The sequence below is a fragment of the Panicum hallii genome, chromosome 6, assembly GCF_002211085.1.
Source record: "Panicum hallii strain FIL2 chromosome 6, PHallii_v3.1, whole genome shotgun sequence".
NCBI lineage: Eukaryota > Viridiplantae > Streptophyta > Magnoliopsida > Poales > Poaceae > Panicum > Panicum hallii.
In genome coordinates this window covers 33,052,135-33,070,289 of record NC_038047.1, presented here as the reverse complement: position 1 = coordinate 33,070,289, position 18,155 = coordinate 33,052,135, and the positions used below count along the sequence as shown (strand labels likewise).

The window sequence follows — 18,155 nt, the reverse complement described above, 5'->3', positions numbered from 1 at the left end:
TTATTATTCACAAAGAGGGTCCTAACGCGGCTGCGGGGGCATCCCTCCCGCCCAACAGGTCCCCCCCACCGCCCCCCCTCCCCCACCCCCGCTATATAAACCCCCACCTGCCCCTAAATTCCTATTTTATTCAGCAAAAATTAGGAAAAAAGAAAGAGAAAAGAGGAAGAGAGAAGAGGAAGCGGCGAAACCCTGTTCACACGTTGGTTTGGAGGTATATTCTCGTTCTAGTCGTATAATTATTTGAAAATAACTATAATCTAGGAAATATTTGTTAGGGTAGTTATATTTTGAATAGTTTTAGTATTTTTAATTAATTTTTAGTATAATTTATATTGTAAATAGTTTAGAATCTGAAAAATATAATCTGGAAATCGCTGAAACTTAGGGTCGTTGTGTATTAATATATAGTATAACTAGTTTATTAATGATTGACAGATATGTCTTTCGAGAAGGGTACTTTCAGTATATATTACGGAGAAGGAAATATGATTTATGGGCCGAATGGGGTAGATTTAAGTGAATTCAACTGTACGGTCAGAGGAATTACCAGACCGCACGAGAGGACATTTGAATCCCTATGCAACTAGTTAATGAGCGGATTAAGGATTAATCAGTAGACACACACTTTGAGTGTTCAGTGCGTCATAAATCGTACCACTCACGCTTTGATCTGGGAGCTGATGCCACTTGCAATCAACAAGGACTGGTTAAGTTATCTGCAAAATGCAAATCATTGGTAATGGCCACTGGTACTCCTTGTCAGTGTGCACCAGAAGCATTTGATAAACATCGAAGCTGCTGCGGGGGATAAAAATATTGATGAAAAAGTTGAGGAGCCAAACATTGAAGCAGGTGGGACCACAGCACCTCAATGTGTGGCTGATGAGGGGAAGAACATACCCCGTATTGTTGAACAGCTACGAGACGAAGAACGTGAATTGGATGAAGCAATGAATGCCGATTCGTCTAATGATGATGAGGATGTGCCTGAAGAATGGGTAAGCAGCGACTTCAGTCATCTTGTCGTAGATGAGGGACTCAGCATGCCTTGTGATTGCAAGGAGAATGAAATTGTCCAGGGTGCGAGGTACCACTCAATTGATGAGGTGAAGGAAGCTGTTAAGTGTTGGTCTCTCTCTTATGCGAGAGTTCAAAACAGTCGAGTGCAAGTCTCGTAAGTACGATGTGGTATGTGTGAAGGAGGGTTGTCTGTGGCGGGTGCATGCCTATAAGGACAAATGGAAAGATTATTGGGAATGCTCAATTGTCACTCAGCACACTTGTCATTTGCCGGGCGTGCAGAAGTCCCATCGCAACCTTACATCGCAACACATTACAAACGAGATGTACGGGATGATAGTAGACAACCTGTCATTTGAACCAAAGTCTATTATCAGGCATATTCAGAAGAAGTATAAGTATACCATCTCATACGGGAAGGCGTGGAGTGCAAAACAGAAGGTGTTAGAGATGAGGTTTGGGACGTTCGAGGCTGCATATGATAATATTTCTCGATTGTTGGCCGTCATTTGTCAGAGAAATCCTGGAAGCTATGATGACCTGAAAAATCTAGATATAGGATAAGATCCGCCCTTCATATTGCAGTGGGCCTTTTTCAGCCTGGGTCCATGCATTAACGCATTCCAGTACTGCCGGCCTATCCTGTGCGTCGATGGGACCTTTCTCACAAGAAAGTATAGATTGCAAATGCTGACAGCCATTGCAGTGGATGGAAACAATCAATTGCTTTCGGTTGCTTTTGCTTTTGTTGAGAGCGAGAACACAGACAGTTGGTACTGGTTCCTGGAACGGGTTAAGCTTGCAGTCGTTCAGGATAGGGAAGATGTGTGCATGCTACATGATCGTCACGCCGGCGTACTAAGGGCATACTAGATTTGCTGGAGGGGTGTGTGGAGACCGGAGAGCTGCTCAAGTGGCGTGATGTTCGCAGTAGGTGGTGCATGAGACATATCGGTGCAAACTTTTTCAGGCAATTCAAGAACAAGCACCTTATGGATATATTCAAAAGGCTATGCAAGGAAACAAATCAACGAAAATTTAACAAGCAGTGGCAGAAACTTGATGAACTGACCGGGAAGAAAAGAAGCGAGGATGCAACAAAAACCAGAACTGCGCAGAACGAAGCAGAAGCTTTGTGTCCTTTGCCAACAGATACTGCACGTACTCAGAGAAGGTCTGGGTCAGCGGTGAAAACCTTTTCTTGAATGGATTGAGAATGAACCGAAGGAGAAGTGGATGTTGCTTTACGATACCGATGGTGCAAGGTACGGCATAATAACCACCAACTTCATCGAAGTTTACAATTGGGTGATGCGAGGTGTTCGTGGGCTTCCACTGGTTGCAATTGTGGAATTCATCATCCACGGGTGTACCGATTACTTTAGGGATCGGTTCACTAAAAATTAGGCATACATGCAAGATCCTAATAGATATTTTGGGAGCATGATGATAGATTATATGACTAAGAAGGCAGCTAGCGGCCAGCTACACCATGTACGGCGGTACACAGGAGCTCAAGTTTGTGGTAGCTCCCAGAGAAAGAGCACGACGTGGCATGAGACGTCAGACTCCTGTAAAGGAGTGCATCCTCAAGGTTGATGCTACTTGTTGTTGCTCATGCATGAGGCCAAAGTTGCTGCATATACCTTGTTCTTATGTAATGGCTGCTTGTGCGGATATTGAACATCTTGTCAATATATATATGTTTCCCATTACTTCAGAAAGGAGATAATTGCCAGCACCTGGCAGTATAAGATCTATGGGTTCTGTATGGTTGGAGCGTTCACTGAGGCAGCGAATCATGTGATCTATATTCTAGACCCGAGAACAGCTCGGGTTAAGAGAGGGCACCGTCAGACACGGCGTATTCGTAATGATATGGATGAGTCAGAGCTCCGTACGATGATACAACGCTGCAGTGCATGTAACCAGATTGGACACGCATATAAACGTTGTCCGAACAATGATGCTGGGCCTAGTTCTGCTGATGCTGGCCCTACAGGTGATGCTACAGATGGAAGACCTCCGGTTGCATCAAGGAGTGGGAGACGTCGCCGATCGAGTGTTACTATAACATCAGGCATCGTTTAGTTGTAATTTTATTTGAACATTGTTTGCTCATGTGTAATATTTGCCGCGTTGAGTTTGTATTAGACCTGGATATGTATTTGTAATTTTAACAGACCATTATGTGTATTTATAATATTTGCCGCAGTAACTTTTAATAGATCATTATGTGTGTTTGTAATTGTAATTGTGACTTCGTATTTGTATATTTAAACTGTTTTTTATTATACTATTTTATTTTTAATGACTTGATGTATCGTACTATCGTAATATTTGGATTCTACGTTGCAAAATGTTATCGCTTAACTATCTTCGTACGAGTTTTAGATACCGTAATCTTCTTCATAAAATTGAACTAAAATTTTTTATGTATACAAAAGAGTATGGCGAATAATGTGACACTCAAGTACTTGGTATTGACACACACTAGATTTTAGTATGAAGTTGTGTGCAAAATATTGTGAAAGAGTGTTTAAAAATTTAAAGGATAAGGGAAAAGGGTTATTTATATAATTATAATTTAATAAAGGTTCTTTTGTGCAAATGTGCAAGAATGAGAGGTAAAATCATGTTCTGCTTGGGTTGTTTTGAAAAAATGCAAGAACTTGCTTTTAAACCATAGATAGAAGTGAAACTACCTCTAGGATTCATTTTGAGTGTGGTAGTTAAAAAGAGTTATTTTTGAAATTTAACTTTTGCCCAACTAACTTACTTGTAAATCCTTAATTCTTTTGAAACTGAACCTTAAAGAAAAGTTGTAGGTTTTGTTAAACCCTACACTTTTTATTTTGGGTCCATTTCCATTTGAGCTCTGGTTAGAAAGTTACCAAGACATTACAGTGAGGTCCCTGCACTTTTGGAGAATCACGAATCAGTCCTCATCTTCCTCCTCCAGCCCCGACTCCTCTGTTTCTTCTCTGCGCCGCCCCCGCCGCCCTCGCCGGCCGTTCTCCCGAGGCTCTGCTGCCCCAGCGCCGCTCTCTCCCGTTCTACGTGTCGCCTGGCTGCTCCTCCCACCGCCCGCGCTGCCTCTGCTGGCTCCCCCTCGCCCTACCACGTCGAGCCGCCGGTGCCGAGCGGCCGCCACGCATGCCCGAGGGCATCGGTGCCGCCCGTCGACCTGAGCCAGCAGCGCGTCTGCTCTCTCTCTCCCTCTCTTCTACAAAGCAATGCTCCCCTGTAAAGCCTGATCCGAGCCCTATCCTTCCCGCTGTTTTACCTTTCTTCTTCCTCGCGACCACTAAGACGACCACCGAGCGCTCGCCGGAATACTCCGCGGCCGCTCCCTCCCGCCCAAATCCCAGCGCCCAGGAGCTTCCTCTCCTTTCCCGCCCGCCATCCAACCCGCCTTGGTCGAGCCTCCGCCTTCCCCTGGCCGGAATCGACGCGATCCCGCGCCACTGCTCGCCGGAGAAGCCCGAGGTCCACCTCACCGTCGACAATCCCCTTCCGCCCCACCCCCGACCAAATTGGGTATGGGAATCGCACCCTCTCTCTTCCACGATGCTCATGCACGCCCCCTTTGCCTATGTCCGCCGGCCCCTCGCCGGGAACGTAAGCACGCCGTCACGGCCGCCGCCACTCCTTGCCGCCAGCCGTGCTCCTCCCTAGTTTCCTCGAGCACATCACCCACCAACAGGCACCACTTGTCCCGTAGGTCATGCTAGGCCTGTCCTTCCCCATCGGAGACCTCGCCACCGGCGAGAACGTGCCGGACAGACCGGCCGGCCGCCTTCGAGAGCTGGCGAGGGCACATTTGCAAATTCTTTTCCTGTTCTAAGGGCCCTTGTGCAAAAACACGAGGGCCTCTCTGTGAACTTCTTTGTTATTTCATATGGGCAAAGCTGCCAATTTGTAAAATCCATAAGAATTTGTAGAAAACTCCAAAAATTATCAAACCAGTTTTGTTGGAAACTAGAAATCAGATTCTACAACTTTTATTAGTAGAGTTTGGTTTGAAACCCAATGTTTTCAGAGTTATTTCAAAGTTTAGAAAAAGAATATCTAGTGTATAACTTTTCCATACCAGCTTATTTTCTTGTGATTTTTGGTGTATAGCCTCTTTAGGTCATAAGCAAGCTTGTGTAAAAATTCCATGATTAGTACTGTTTTTTATTTTAAGTTCTTTTAAACTTTTGCAAATCAAATTGAAGTGGTTTGAATTTAATTAAGCATGTTCCTGAAGCTTTTCTGTTTAGATCTTTTTACCATAACCTATTTGGTTGATAATTAGTTCATAATTAAATTTTCAAGAATTTATAGTTCTGACTGCTTAGGATTTGAATTTAAACTTGAAATTTAAATTTAAATTCAAATGCTTTAGTTTCTATTTTCAGAAAATTATGAAAAAATCACAATAAACTTAATTGTTGAAAATAAGCTTACCCACAAAATTTCAAGGTCAGAACCTTTATGATTTTTAAAATGAAAATCAAACTTGTCCAATTACTTTAAAAGTAATTCCATTAATATGACAAGGCATTAAATACCAATAGTAGAACTAAACCGCCCTTGTTTCATTAGTTTATGTTTGTTAATTTGTTGGATTGTAACTTTATCGTGAAATAAAATCTTTAACTCAAGCACCATCTCACTTAAATCATTGCATATCATGTAGAGTCAGCAACACTCGACGATGGAATCTACGAGCTAGTTCAGGGACCCGAGCTTGGATATTCTGAAGATCCTTCGAGCATCGCCGAGATATTAACTGAAGCCCCGAACCAAAGTTCGGAAGTCTCTGAGACTCCTGACCCCAACCCCACTCAAGAAGGCAAGCCCCGGTGCATAACTCTGTATTTCAAATTACTTCATTTATGCAATCCTATATGTATATACTATATCTTGCATTAAGTCTGGGAGTTGAAATGGAACCCTAGATGCATTGGTACTAGGAACCTATATACTGTGCCTGAGTCCATATCGAATAGATGCTCTACTAATAGGACCGGCAGAAGTCGGGTGATTTCCTGTCACTCGCGCGACATAGGAGTTGAATGTTTACTATTCTGCAATCACTATAAGGATGGTGGACGGGGTCATGTGTAGTATTATGACTCGGAAGGTTACCCCGTTTGTGTTGATAAAAGTTGATAAGGTCGCAGTGTGTGGTAGTGGTGGCTAAGCGTTTGAAAGTACTAGCCACATGCCGCGAAATATGGTAAAGCGGTAAGCCTAGTAACCAATCGGCCCGAGGAGTGGACATACCTCCCACCACTCGTAATTTGGTTTTTCTCAGGCACCGATGTGCGGGAGTACGTCCGCGCAGCGGACAGGAATACGGTCATATAGTCGCGCTACAGACGTATGTCCTGCACAATTGGTGTGCGTACGGTCCTACAATCGCTTGTGGTGGCCCTATTCCACGAGTCGGAATGAAAGGCAAACGGTTGCTTCGGAACTATCGTTGGATGTTCCAAGCGTGTGAGTTAGGTTGAAATTCGATTCAGAATCGTCCGTTTCTCGCGGAGATTGAGACTGCTTATTCCTTCTGCCACATAGAGTAAGAACAGTAATCATTATGGAATAATCTGGATGGATGTTAATCTCTACCTTGTTTATCTAGAATAGGTACTTATCTAGAATGGTTAATGAGACTAGAATGTGAAAGCTAAAATATGAAAATAGATTATACTCTTTGTTGCTTTTCAGCTGAAATTAAACCCAGAACCATTTCAAGCCTTCATGAGTCTAGTTATGGGCAAAGTATACCCTAATCCCGGGTAAGTCTTGCTGAGTATTAGTATACTCAGTCTTGCTAGTGAATTTTTCACGTATGACCCTTGAGAACCCCACGGATAGTTCTGCATGGCCAACCTCTGTTCCGTTTGGCTGGTCTGTGGAATGGGATCCATCCCCGGCTGGCAGTGACCCTCCGGAATGACGCCAGGTTTCGGGCTGAACGTGGTGTCAACCTCCGTGATGTGTGCAGTCGTGCGTAAATTTTCTTCCGCTGTGAACCTGAACAAGTTGTTTAGCTTGTCGTCTTAAACAATGTTTGTATATTACTTTAAGATTGAAACGGTTTGTAATAATGTTTAATATTCTATGGATTAAAAGTTGGTGAGCTGTTGTGTGATTGTAAACTCGCCTTCGTATGAGGTAAACCTGCTTCGATCGTGTTGAACCGTGGTTGCATCGGGCGGAGACCCGATAGACCAATAGGTTGTTCCGTTTGAAGTGCGTTGAGTTAGTATCGGCTGTATAGCGATGACTAGCGCATTTGAGCCGGAATAATTCAGGCGGTTCTGCCACAAATAAATCTTGTATTTGAAAAAGTATGAATTTTAAATAGTTTGTAAAACATAAATTCCAACAAAAAATAAGAAAGAGGGCACCTCCCGCCCGTTGGGCGGGCGGGATACCTCAGGGGCGTCTTCGCGAATAAGAAAAGTTTCTTATTCGCGAAGAGGCTCTCGGGAGGGGTCCGGAAAAAGTTTTGGCACCTCCCGCCCGTTGGATGAGCAGGAGGTCCCCGGCCCCACGCCATCCGTCCGTTGATCGGGCGGGAGGTACCCATTTTTCAAACATTTGTGAATCGGCACCTCTTTTTCGAATTTAATTTTTTTTAAACCTTTTCCAGAAAAAACTCGACAAAATCCCTCCTCATCTCTGCGGTAGTGCACAGCTCGGCCTCGGCCCACAAGAGTGCTTGGGCTGCTAGCCAGCACGGCATTTCCGTAATTAAACAACCACGGTGGAGTTCTAAGCCAGCCCGGCCCACCAAGCTAAACAAATACCAGTCCAGCTCGGGGATCAGCACAGCACAACCAAACCGCCGCAGCGTATATCCACCCAGGCACAAGCCACACGCTTTCCTCGACGAAAAATCCCCACCTCCACCTCCACCTCCACCTCATCGCGGCCATACGAATCCGGCCGGCGCCATCAGCTCCCCGCGACGCGCTGGCCGCTCCGGCCGCCGAGCCCTAGGCCGCCCGCCCGCTCGCCCGCCCACCGCGCCTCGCGGGATCGCTCGCCGCAGCCGCGCGGCCACCCTGTCGCACCGCCGCTCGGATCCGGTAAGCTCCGTCCTCCCTCCCCCTCCCCCCTTTCTCGAATCGACGGGTCCTCGGCGGCGCCTGGCCGCGTGGGGAGGGGGGGGGGGGGGCTTTGCGGCGTAGGGTCGCGTGGGCGCACTCGGTTGTTGCTGCCCGACGTGTTTAAGGTGTGTTTGGTTATCTGCCTAACGCGCCGCAGCCTTAGGCGCGCCACAGCACCGGAGGCATACGTTGGGTGAACAGCTAAACTTAGGCAGCCACACTTGGTTCTGTATCACTTCGTTGGCAAATCGCATAGGTTTAGAATGAATAGATATATTTGCTCCTTTGTCTGTATCACTTAGTTCTTAAGTTTTGGAGAGCATGTTCTGCCCTGCAAACTTGTTGGTTTCACTGTTGTTGTGCATAAGAAGGGGCTATTTAGGCTTTTTATTTTCTCGAACATGCAGGAGAACTGTGTATCATTGTATTAAAAAGATAGAAACTGTCCAAATTACATGGCGATTCCATGGTGGGGGTTAGTTTTTTTTTTCCATTCGTGCCCGGGCTAAAGAGACTACCAAGCTACCCTGTTAACTATCTGAGCAAACAGACTCCCTAGAGCTTTCGCTCCGGCAAATAATTAACTAGAAGCTAGCAGTTGGCACCTGGTTTTGGTATTGTAATTAGTTTAGTCGGGTGTCCTTCCCAATAAATTTCCCTTCGGAGCATAGTTCAGATTTGGACAAAAAGGATCTATGGTGTTTGTTTATCTCAGTTTTGTTTCTCATTCGTACCTTATCAATTGCTGTTGTCATGTATGAGGGCATTGCCATTCCGGTTATGGTTGTGTCTGTATTTAAAATTACTGAAGCTGGATTTGCTTTTAAAAAATTCTACTGTTGTGTTGTTGCATCTTTTTAATTGGATTGGAAGTGACTATTTGGCTGGGAATTACCACTCTTTGTTTAACTTTTGGAAGCTTAATTTTGCTGGTGTTAAGCTTACCTATTTAGTTAAGTTGCATGCTGTATATTGTGTCAGATTGTTATAGTTTCTGTTCCGAATCGTGATAGGGTTTTCTAACTCTAATTATATCATTTGTTTATATAGAGATGGACTCACTACCCCTCACAGCTGAAGCTATTGCTTTTACCGAGAAAAAGATGGACATGACTTTGGGTATGCTATTTCACCATTTTTTTCTTGTTTATCTACATTAATTCATATTTCAGGGTTGATTTACCTCAGATATTTTCTTTGCTTATGCAGAGGATATAATCAAGATGTCAAAGAAAAAGAATCCTGGAGGCAAGAAACCCCCTAGACAGCCGGTAAACATATTAACTTATTGGAGTACTCTGTTGCATTTGTGTTCCATGTGGAAGTTTATTAATTACCCTTCATTTTTATACAGATCAAAAAACGCCCATTCCAGAATGGCAACTCTAGTCAAGGGAATGCCAAGGTCCAACGGTTTATGGAATCTAGATCGACCATTAGACAAGTATGTTGCAATGCCAGTCTAGATTGTGTCTTCCAGCTTGTTTCACATTGCATTTTCTAATGTTCCCTTGTGGGTGTTTAGGGTGTTCTTGCACAAAGGAGGTCAAATCTTGGTGGAAATCAGTTCCCTGTCACAAAGCAGGCTGCAAAGAAGGCTGCTGCCATGCCAATGCGCAACAAGGCTGGCAGATGGAACAAGCCAAGGTAACAACAAATCACTATGTTGTTTTCTTGTTCCTTTTCTAGCCATGTTTTCATCTCAATAAATTGTTATGGACAGGTAAACAATGGTTTTCTTAATGCTTTTGAGAAGGTTTACTTCATTCAAGGGCTTGTTATATTTGTTGACTCATTCACCTTGGGTTATATTGGCCAAGAATGATTATGATGCTGATGTTTGCATGGAACTGCCTTAACTTCCCTGCTATTGGTATACCGTTGGTATACACACATACAAGTTTAAAGAACAATCAATGTCAAATATTGTGGCACAAGGCCTGTCTTCTTGGTTGAACTGCTACAAATATACGGTGAATAGAAGTTGAAGTAATCTGGGCAGATCATAGTTCATTGCATGGTACTTAAGAGCATTAAAGCTTCGCTAAAAGTTATGGCAATTGCCTGTACTATGATTGAGCTGGTTAAATTTGTGAACCTGCTGGAACACCCTGGATATGTATCTGCTGCTTCCAGACATTGCAAATTTGCAATGCAATTCATGCTATAGCTGCTGGACGAATGCTATTTTTTTGGAGACTGGCATTAACTGTTTGCGAGGGTACCTTAGTTTTGTTTGTCGACTTTGGTAGGAAAGGAGATGTGATAATCACTAGCATCTTATGCCACTGGTCATCCAGATGCTGGGAAGTTGTATGCCTGAGATGGAACTGGTTTGACCTGCTCCCTGGCCCAGTTGCTCAGTGTTTATTTGTTTGCATGAATGCAGTGTGAATAGGGTAGTGCTGCTCACAAGCCAATTTGTGGTATGCATCTGGGGAGTAAATTCTGCTGCTTCATCTTATTCAAGTTGGCCGTATCTGTAGCAGCATGCCAATTTTGATCACACGCTATCATCAAGTGCTATATACTTCCCAGTGTTCACCGGTTCCCACAAAGATATTTGCAACGCCTGCCTGCTTTTCAACTGGATAAGAGTAAATCATGGTATCTCGTGATTTGTCTTGTTAGAGTTCTCCCTATGCTGAGCTGTATGGATGCTATCTTTTCAAGATCAACTGATGGAATCTATTTTCATTGATTCCATATGTGGCCTTGTTGGTTCTGGATGAATGGTTTTATCGATCCGATCAATCAATAAATTGTGTCAACTTTGGGACATTGTTGAACCTTGTGCGTTCAAGTTTGGGTGGAAGTAAACAGTCTAGAATGTCGAGGGCCTTAAACCAAGAGGATGCACTGTATATTTGCAATGATCATTTTCTTATTTATGTTTGATTTTATTTCACTTATGGTATGGTATGTACACCCTGACTTGCCTTAAAAGTATATCCTTGTCTTGAGTGGTTATGGTGAGTTAACAGCATACATGCTCGGAAAACAATAGTTGTCATCCTCCGTTGCATATCATTCTTGGTACTTGAGCACTCCTGCTCATGACTCTAATGTTTTAATTTTGGTGCAGTACGAGTACCTTAGTGCAGAGGAGGCCTGTAGGTGATGCTTTTCAGAATGGCAAGGTATGGGCTATGTCAAATTTTGACCTTGGAGCAGAGTAAATAAGATAAACTGACTTGGGAAAGTAAATTGTTACCCAGTGTGTTGTAGCTGATGCATGATCGACTTAAGATGTAGATGATGATAATCACATCGTTTATCAATTTGGTGACTCCTCTTGGATAACCATTTCTATTGTAATTTAGTTCTTTTTACTTCAGTGATATGTTCCTATGTATATTGATTATAGTTTTTTTTACATAGTTTTATCCATCTTTTCCTAGTAGTATTATCCCAATGCCTCTTCATAACCAGCCATACTAGTTTCAGGACCTGGGAACTTGCATGACTAGTGCATCCTTGGATTCATATTTGTTTTTGCAATTTGCTACATGAAACTGACTTGTTTAATGTTTGTTGAATTATTCTTATCCTTGTGTTGTCACAGCAGCTGATTACTTAATATGCCCTTTATCTATTTGTAGGCCAAAGAGACGCAGAACCAGGCAGCACCAAGGACAATGGATGCGCTCTTTGCACAAATGAAGGCGCAACGCATGAGGACCGTGCCACAGCAGCAGGCAAATCCTGCCCCTGGGCATCAGTTCAACCAGCAGCGACGTGTTCAGCAGCAGCAGAGGCGAGGCAGAGGATATAGTGGCCGTAATGTTGGCAACCAATGAATTGAACTAGGCTTCAAGCAAGGTCTTCACTGGTTTCTTGGAAGAAAGGACGAACCCCCTGGAAATCTAACTTGGTTGTGTTTGTTTCGCATATTTTAGTTATCGGAAGCTTGTGGACAGAAATTAAGTGAAGCTTGTATGCAGTTTTCTAGTTGCTGCTTCCGTTTCAGCATGTATAATGACCAACATAATGTATGGAAATTATTTTGGTGCTAGACTGTCGAATTTTGTTAGTTCAACTGATTAGGTACCTTTTCTTTTCGAAGAATTAATTCGCACTTTATACCCTCTATAAATCTGAAAATATCATGACTGAGAAATTGTCTGCTGAAAATACCTCACGCAAAGCTCGCGCAGCAAGGATTTGGAGCTGAGCATGCGTTTGGTCTGGCTGCACCAAACAATATTTGTCAGTAGCAATATTGTAATATGTGTATGCAATGGGTGTGTGCATCAAAATTAAAAGAAATCAACCGAATTTTACCTTGTAATCAAAATTTTCAAGAGAGATTTTGGCAATCCCTACCCCCTTAAATATAAGTACTTTTAGATGCATTCTAAGTTAAATATTTTTCATTTTCAATTTCAGTACTTCCTTTGTCCCAAATTATTACTTGTTTTCATTTATTTTTATTATATATCTAGATATATATAGCAAAATTTATATATTAAAAATTAAGATGACTAATTTGGGATGGATGGAGCACTAAGGAAATCGTAAAGATTGATAAGGTCAAAATGATGTTACTAGATTAAACCCACTATCCTAATATGTAACTCATTTTATTTAAAATAGTTTATTAATATATATTATTGGCCAATGTTTAAAAATTATACATAAATAATCATAAATGCTTATATATGTTGATCGGGGAGCTATTTTTAATAGCATTGACTATTTTTAGAACACGCATTTACCATTTTACCATTTACCCCCTCTGTGAAAGAAAAATTTCACGTTTTAAGGGCAAAGCGTTTAGGCCAATGTGACTCTGCTGGAAAAATCGGAAAAACAGAAAACGACAAAGAAAAACAAGAGGATAACATGCAAAAACCCAACCCTCCCAAGAACCTCTCCTCTCCTCCTTCCCCCTCCCATGGAGCTCCTCCTGGCTCCCCTCCCCCACATCCTCCCCAGGCCCCACCAATTCCCGCCCCTACCCGCCTCCAGGCCCCGCCATGGCCGCATCCAAGAACCCATCATGGCGGTCGCGCAAGCTCCTCCTCTCGCGCTTCCATTCCAAGAATCAAGAAGCAGCTTCCAAGCCCCTCGCCACAGCACCCGGCCCCCCTCCCAAGAGCCAAGAACCCACCCGCCGCCTGGTCCTTCGCTTCGTAGCGAGCCCCGGATTGTCTCGGATACGAAGCTCATCACGATGCACTCCCGCGCCGGGCGCCTGGTCGACGCCCGCAAGGTTTTCGACGGAATGGCGCGCAGGGATCTGCTCGCCTGGTCGGCCATGATCGGGGCCTATGCTATCAGGGGCATGTACAGCGATGTCAGTGCGCTCGCAGTGACAATGGTCAGGGAAGGGGTCATCCCGGACAGATTCTTGATCACCCGGATTTTACAGGCATGTGCATACACCGAGGACTTGGAGCTCGGGATGGCGATGCATTCCTTGGCTATTAGGAAAGGGTTCATGGAGAGAACGAGGGATGTGCCAGTCGGTAACTCGGTGCTGGCGATGTACGTGAAGTGCGGAGAATTGGGGCGCGCGCGTAGGGTGTTTGAGAAGATGGGGCAGCGGGACTTGGGCACATGGAACTCGATGATTTTTGGGTGTTGCCGGTCCAGTGAGTGGGAGGAGGCGCGGAGGCTGCTCCATGATATGAGGCATGAAGGTACAGAGCCCGGGGTTGTCACATGGAATACATTGATTTCGAGCTATGCGAGGTCTGGGGATCTTGATGTGGCCATGGAGCTGCTGGAGCAGATGGAGGAGTCTGGAGTTGCTCCAGATGTTGTCACCTGGACTAGCCTTGTGTCTGGGTTTGTCCACAGTGATAGGGGGGATGAGGCACTTCAGTGTTTCATCCGGATGCGTCTTGCTGGAGTCGAACCAAATGGTATGACAATTGCAAGTGCCATCTCAGCTTGTGCAAGTTTGAGGTTACTGAATCAGGGAATGGAGCTCCATTGCCATGCAATTAAGGTTGGGAGTGTAAACAATGTGCTCTCAGGGAACTCCTTGGTTGACATGTATGCAAAGTGTGGAGAAATTGTTGCGGCCAAGAGAATATTTAACGAGATACCCGAGAAGGATATCTTCTCCTGGAATTCAATGGTTGCAGGGTATGCACAAGCAGGCTATTGTGGCAAAGCATATGAGCTTTTCTGTAAGATGGAGAGCCTTGGTGTTCGGCGCAATGTGATTACCTGGAATATAATGATCTCAGGATACATACGAAATGGGGATGACGAGAGAGCCTTTGAACTATTCCAGATGATGGAAAGCTGTGGAGTAAAAAGGGATACAGCTTCTTGGAACATACTCATTGCGGGTTCAGTGCATAATGGTCATTTTGATAGAGCCGTAAGAATATTCCGGCAGATGCAAGCACTTCTGGTGCGACCAGATTATATTACAATCCTAAGTATCATTCCAGCATTTGCAAACTTAGTTGCATTTTGGAAAGTACGGGAGATCCATGCCTGCATTTTTCACCACAATTTAGAAATTGATGCTAAAATTGCAAATGCACTCATCAATGCCTATTCAAAATCCGGCGATCTTGCTGGTGCTTGTGCTGTTTTTGATAGGCACTCATCAAGAAACATTATTACTTGGAATTGTATCATTCTTGCACACTTGCTGCATGGTTCTCCAAGTGAAGCATTGGATCGCTTCTGTCAAATGAAACAAGAAGGTGTGTTGCCAGATAATACAACCTTGACTGCCATAATCAAGGCCTATGGCCTCAAGGGCAAGGTATCTGAAGCGGAAGAAATATTTTACAACATGACGCATGATTACAACATTGCTCCAGATGTAGATCATTATGCAGCTATGGTTGATATTCTTGGCCGCTCAGGGAGATTAGAAGAAGCATATGAGCTTATTGATGAGATGCCACTCATACCCAGTTTAGCAGTCTGGGAGGCATTGCTTAGTGCTGCAACAATTCATGGAAATGTAAGGCTGGCAAACCTGGCAGCAAGAGAGCTGGTTTCGATTGAGCCCAGTGACCCTAGAATTCAAAGGCTGATTTATAATCTGCAGGATCTGGCTGGAAAGTCTGTTGATGTACCACACATGATAGTATTCAACAAAGGAAGAGAGTTGGAAGAGGTTGATAGCTGTTCAGTTGAAATTGAGAACAAGGTCTATTTGTTCTCAACTGGTGATAATTTTGTGTTAGAGCATACAGTAGCTGAACTGAAATCTATTATGGTTCAGATCGGAATCTCAATGCTGAATACCAGTAACGGGACTCCAGATGTTGAAGAAGAGAAGGAAGAATTATCTGCAATACATTGTGAGAAGCTAGCAATTGCTCTTGCAATTTCAAATTCCCCTCCTTTCAGAAGCATACGGGTAATAAAAAATGTAAGGATGTGTCGCCATTGCCACACATTTGCCAAGCTTGTTTCAGAAAAATACGAGCGGCAAATACTGATCAAGGATTCAAATTGTTTGCATAAGTTTAAGGGTGGAAAGTGCTCCTGTGAAGATTATTGGTGAATACAACTGATATAAGTGGACCAAACAAAAGATTTTGTCTTTGACCATGCCTGAACAGTATTACGTACAGTAAATACACACAGTTGACCTTCTGAATTGATGGTGTTCAATTTGTTTGATATCACTTATGTGGTACCAAAGATATCTTGAAGATTTCAACATTGATAAAGAAGTAGGTGTTGCTTATAAACCTTCTTTTTCTTTTTCCTTACATGAATCCATCAGCTTCTTGTGCTGAATACAACTATTCATTCTTGTAGTGTTGACCACTCCGGATATTCTGTCCAAGAATTACATCTCTAGATTCAGGATATCTGTTCAAGAATTCTGTCTCCATACTCCAGATTAAACAAAAAAAGAATACTTACTAATCTGTGGTATCAGAAAAGGAAAGGCATTCTGATTGTATTCCCAGCTTCAGCAAGGCTGCCGTGTATGGATTGGGACAGTTGATTACGCTATGGTATTACTCAGCACCTTTATACCTGGTAAGGGAATAGTTCTGTACAAAATCATGCTGTGCTATTTTCTACTGTCATCAAAAAGTCCCAAATTTGTTATTATCATTTGACCATTTGTTTGAGTAATTTTGTGGCTTTGATAAAAGAAATTCATTTATGGCCTCCAAATAAATAATTTTCCAAAGCATAAAACACCCAATTTTGTATTTAGCTGGAGTTAATTATTATTGAATGTCTGGTAAGGAACTTTGAGTGCTTCACAATTTTTGTATTGTCTAAAAATCCAGCTCGATGGAAAATTCATGTGCTACCTATATTGTTCTCTTGTAAATTCCTCCCAAGATTATTTGACTGCCCAGAAGCAATTGCAATCAAACATTCTGCATTTAACTGTGTCCTATAAGTGGCAGCAGGCCCTGTTTAGATTTTAGGTGTTGCAGTTTCTAAATTTGGCACATTTTCTGATATCAATCTTCTCCCATCTGATTTTTCCCACTCTGATGGAATTATCCTTGCAGGTTCAGAACCATGGATGTGGCAAAGCATTGAGAATTATCCTTCAAATGCTCTTCACTTTACACTGCTGTAGCAAAATAGGCAACCTGACTTAGATTTACGTAGTACCATAAACATTAGTGATAGCGTGGCTATAAAAGATATTAGCTACATTCATTTGGTTCATCCAATATGGAACAGCATCCAACTTCCCATTTTGATGACACGATCTGATAGGAAGTCTGGGATACTTTGCTCCTTTGCGATTGGGCTATAGTGGGCCATCAGCCCCACACCAGACTGACCTAAATTTGAGGTGAGGATTGTGCTCACATTTATAGTAACGACTGGAGGCTCGATCTTGCAGAATTGGAAAAAGAGTGTGCTTATAACAAGTAGTGATGAAAAGAAATATTCTGTCCAGAGAATGCTCTTGCACAATCTATTGTTAATTTGAGCATCGCTGCACCTGAGAAATAGAGCATTGATTTCATTGATTATATTTTTGACAGTTCTTGAGTTGTAGGGCCCATATCTTGTATGAATGATCAGAGAGTCCACTTGTCCTCATGTTCAGAATAATTTCTTTTCTGCACTTTATGCGTGTTGCATGGGGATGAAAGAGAAGGGAATAAGATTCTCATTTCTCTACCACTTCTACATGTAGTATGGTAACCTAGCCCTCCAAAACACCCACAGAACTGTGAAAGAAAAAGCATTCAAATAACAAGAAGATTGAGAGCTGGTGATCAAATTTTGAATTTTTGCATGAGCCTCGAGGAAGAGTTGATGGTACATATATACGTATACCTTGCTACATAGGTAGGGATACTCTTCTCCTGGCTGGTACAAATTCCTTCTTTTGTTCCCCAAGAAAGGTCAATTCATTGAATAAAAGAATAAGAAAATTGTTCGAACCTGTCTTTCTGAAAACTTTTGACTATATTTTGCTATGGAATAAATTGAGAATTTTAGAGATTCTGGCCACATCGAGAGAACGACGAAGTCAAGAAGTATAGTCACCCAACTAGTAGAAGCTGAGTATACGAAAGAATGGCACAAGAAATTTATACGCGTGTGATAGACATGGAAGGTACAGTATAATTGTACTTCAGCGCCACCCCGACTACCCGTTGGCATAACCAGCCCCAGATGTTTCTGGTCTTCTGGGAGAGAGAAAAGTGTAGTGATCACTGATCAGAGGCGAAAAATATTCCAACAAAAAAAAGTACCTAGTACTTCAATAAGCAACTCAAATGTTGCCTAATCTTGCATGATGTTGTGATCAAATGTAAGATGCAATGTTTTTTAAGCTACTGTAAGATGCATAACATTCTCAGTACGCTTTTCATTGTGTTTCATAAAATTTGGTAACCAAACCCGCTATATTTCACAGGGATGAAACTCTCGTCTTCTCTCTCCTTGTAATGAGCCTACCAAGTAGAGAATTGTTGATGTGTCCTAGAATTTAAAGCCCATAAAACTCTTATGAAACTATATTGAGATTGGCCTAAGTATAGCGTGCATTCCAACAACGTAGAAAAAAAGTTTCACCGGTTCACCCTTATCTCCACTACTGCC

At 42.9% G+C, this 18,155-nt stretch overlaps 2 protein-coding genes across 4 annotated transcripts; both read left to right on the top strand.

The window, feature by feature from the left end:
- The first annotated feature begins 7,876 nt into the window (after positions 1–7,876).
- LOC112896957 lies at positions 7,877–12,178 on the top strand. Of its 3 annotated transcripts, none has more exons than XM_025965093.1 (8): positions 7,877–8,111; positions 9,183–9,251; positions 9,342–9,403; positions 9,487–9,576; positions 9,658–9,779; positions 10,385–10,465; positions 11,218–11,272; positions 11,735–12,178. In XM_025965093.1, exons 2-8 carry the CDS (start codon positions 9,185–9,187, stop codon positions 11,930–11,932), a joined length of 675 nt encoding a protein of 224 aa, XP_025820878.1. In that variant the 5' UTR covers positions 7,877–8,111; positions 9,183–9,184; the 3' UTR covers positions 11,933–12,178. The 3 variants fall into 3 exon arrangements, with proteins under 3 accessions (XP_025820878.1, XP_025820880.1, XP_025820879.1); XM_025965094.1 differs by lacking the exon at positions 7,877–8,111 and adding an exon at positions 8,180–8,257; XM_025965095.1 differs by lacking the exon at positions 10,385–10,465 and having other exon boundaries at positions 7,887–8,111.
- Positions 12,179–12,970: 792 nt separating this feature from the next.
- Positions 12,971–17,144, top strand: LOC112897654 (pentatricopeptide repeat-containing protein At1g19720). Its single transcript, XM_025966007.1, has 3 exons — positions 12,971–15,790; positions 15,879–16,106; positions 16,598–17,144. The coding sequence occupies exon 1, from the start codon at positions 13,030–13,032 to the stop codon at positions 15,616–15,618; it is 2,589 nt and encodes an 862-aa protein (XP_025821792.1). The 5' UTR covers positions 12,971–13,029; the 3' UTR covers positions 15,619–15,790; positions 15,879–16,106; positions 16,598–17,144.
- The last annotated feature ends 1,011 nt before the right edge of the window (positions 17,145–18,155 follow it).